This window comes from Cyprinodon variegatus, unplaced genomic scaffold (assembly GCF_000732505.1).
Source record: "Cyprinodon variegatus isolate N-32 unplaced genomic scaffold, C_variegatus-1.0 Scaffold32, whole genome shotgun sequence".
NCBI lineage: Eukaryota > Metazoa > Chordata > Actinopteri > Cyprinodontiformes > Cyprinodontidae > Cyprinodon > Cyprinodon variegatus.
In genome coordinates this window covers 1,504,625-1,506,841 of record NW_015150485.1, presented here as the reverse complement: position 1 = coordinate 1,506,841, position 2,217 = coordinate 1,504,625, and the positions used below count along the sequence as shown (strand labels likewise).

Sequence of the window (2,217 nt, the reverse complement as noted above, 5' to 3'; positions counted from 1 at the left end):
TTCTTTTAACTTCCAAGCCTCTCTCAAACCTAAATCCTCAAATTGAGCTTTAGATTTTATTAAAATATATTAAAATTGATTTTAGTATGAGATTTTAACACCAGCCTAAAATGTTTAGTTTTAATGATTTTTGCACATCTTTACAAGCTGTGCCAATAAATCTAGAAGGTGTTATTTGTGACTTAAAAACTCATTTGTTAAATGTCTCGCCTTACTGTGCAAATGTGCCCCTAAGCCGCTTTCACACGTGCACTTAAACGGTCTTCAGATGTTCCTAATTGGTGAAATGTGTGAGAACAAATTTCCACTGCGTCAACTTGAAATCCTTGAGGACATTTTCCATTTGAATTACATGTTCGATATATTAGCGGGTGATGCAAATGTGGCAATGAATCTCCAGGAGCCTTGACTGTTCGTTAGCCAGGGTGAGTACCGATAAAGGGGACTGTATCAGTCTTTTTTTTCTGCTTAGCCTGATTTGCTCATCTTTGCTTATTTTATATTAGAATGGATATAGTTACAAATATCTAGAACATAGACTGACAAAACAACCCTATGTCCTGGGGAATTGTTGGAAAAAAAACAAGAAACATCCGTCTTCCTTGGTGGACTTGCCAAAATGTGCCAGAAAATTCTTTAGAACATCTATGGTTATTCAATTGAATCGATTTATATCGTGACAATTCACAGCTATCAAAATAATTACAGAGAAAGCGAGAATCGTTCTTTTTCTCAGGCTGCTCTTCTTTGTTTTAAGTTATCTTGAATCATACTGTATGAGGTTATGAAGTCTGTGTTCATCAATAAGTTTATTTGTCAAGAAATCTATTTTTTATCATGATTAAAATTTAGACTCGGAGTTAAGGCAGAAAAAAGCAGAGTTTATTACAGTTGGGTTGTTGACATGGAGAACGGAACAAGTTTGTGATAAACAGAAAGCCAGGACCTTGAAGAGGAAGTTGTTGCTGTGGTAATTTCATGTGGCTGGCGTAGCGAACTAAAGGCTCTTATTGGCTAGAAAGAAAGTCCTCACACCCTGACTACAATCCAACAGGCCAGATTGGTTGTAAGAGGAAGGCTTGATGGACAGCAATGAGTTGAGGATAGGCTAAATATCTCTGAATTCTGCTTCAAAACGCTCCTTCTACTTCACCAGGGGTGAAGATGGAACAGTGCTGGAACAAGAATTTTCTGTCCCTTGTAGTTTAGAGAATAATCAGCTGGGATTCCAACTTTCCAGCTGCTTTTTAATTCCATAACCCAACATACGGTGGCTTTCTTTATTGCTCTAATTACAGCATTTTGGATAAAATAAAGCCTATCAATTGCATTTTGTGATAGGAATTACAATAGTCAAGCGTTAAGGTACTAAATGCATGGACTCGTTTTTCAGCGTCACTACTGGAAAAGATATTTCCAACTTGGAAACTGTTAGGGGCCAAATTCATGCCATTGCTACCCTGTTTTCCACATCTTCAGCATCAATTCTTTCTGATCTTTTTTTTTTTTGTCTAGGTAAAGACTGCTAATAAAGAGCTTGGAGTGAACCTTGAAGACCCTGTTAGTATTCCCAAACCAAGGAATGAGAACGATGACATAGAGAATGTCAGGGATCTTCCCAAACGGACTTCAACCTTCACCGATAGGTATTATTGCTGACTTACTGCTATTTTTACACATGATGTAGAAGCTTTCAGCTGTCCTTCCTTATTTCAGGCATTCAATGAACCGGGACAATGATCGGGATTCGGGTGACAAATCCTTGCCAATGACGTATCAGGAAAAACATCAGCTGAGCCTCGACATTAACCGTCTCCCTGGCATGAAGCTGGCCCAAGTGGTGAAAATCATTGAAACACTGGAGCCCAGCAGTTGCAATTCTGACATAGATGAGATAGAGATTGACTTTGAGATATTGAAGCCATCTACTCTCCGACAGCTTGAACAATATGTCAGATCCTGCCTGTTCAAGAAGTTCAAAAGATACCAAAGTGAGTCCAGCATATTAACTCAGGTCTTATGTTGAATCATTTGACAAATATTTTTTTAACTTTAACCCTCCCATGCTCTTAGATGGGCCACACAGAGCCCTCAGTACTCACTTAGTTAGCCTCTTCCTACACCCCTTTTTCTTCTCTTTGTTCCTTTGTTGTCATCTTGGGTTGCTGCCGGTTGGGACGGAAAGGATATATATATATATATATATATATATATATA

General features: G+C 38.2%; 1 protein-coding gene across 1 annotated transcript in view; it reads left to right on the top strand.

The window, feature by feature from the left end:
* brd3 (bromodomain containing 3) overlaps positions 1-2,217 on the top strand; it is a 12,277-nt gene that overhangs the window by 5,996 nt on the left and 4,064 nt on the right. The window contains exons 8-9 of the mRNA XM_015401347.1: positions 1,516-1,646; positions 1,717-1,991. Coding sequence (XP_015256833.1) covers positions 1,516-1,646; positions 1,717-1,991 — 406 coding nt within the window. The remainder of the gene's footprint in view (positions 1-1,515; positions 1,647-1,716; positions 1,992-2,217) is intronic.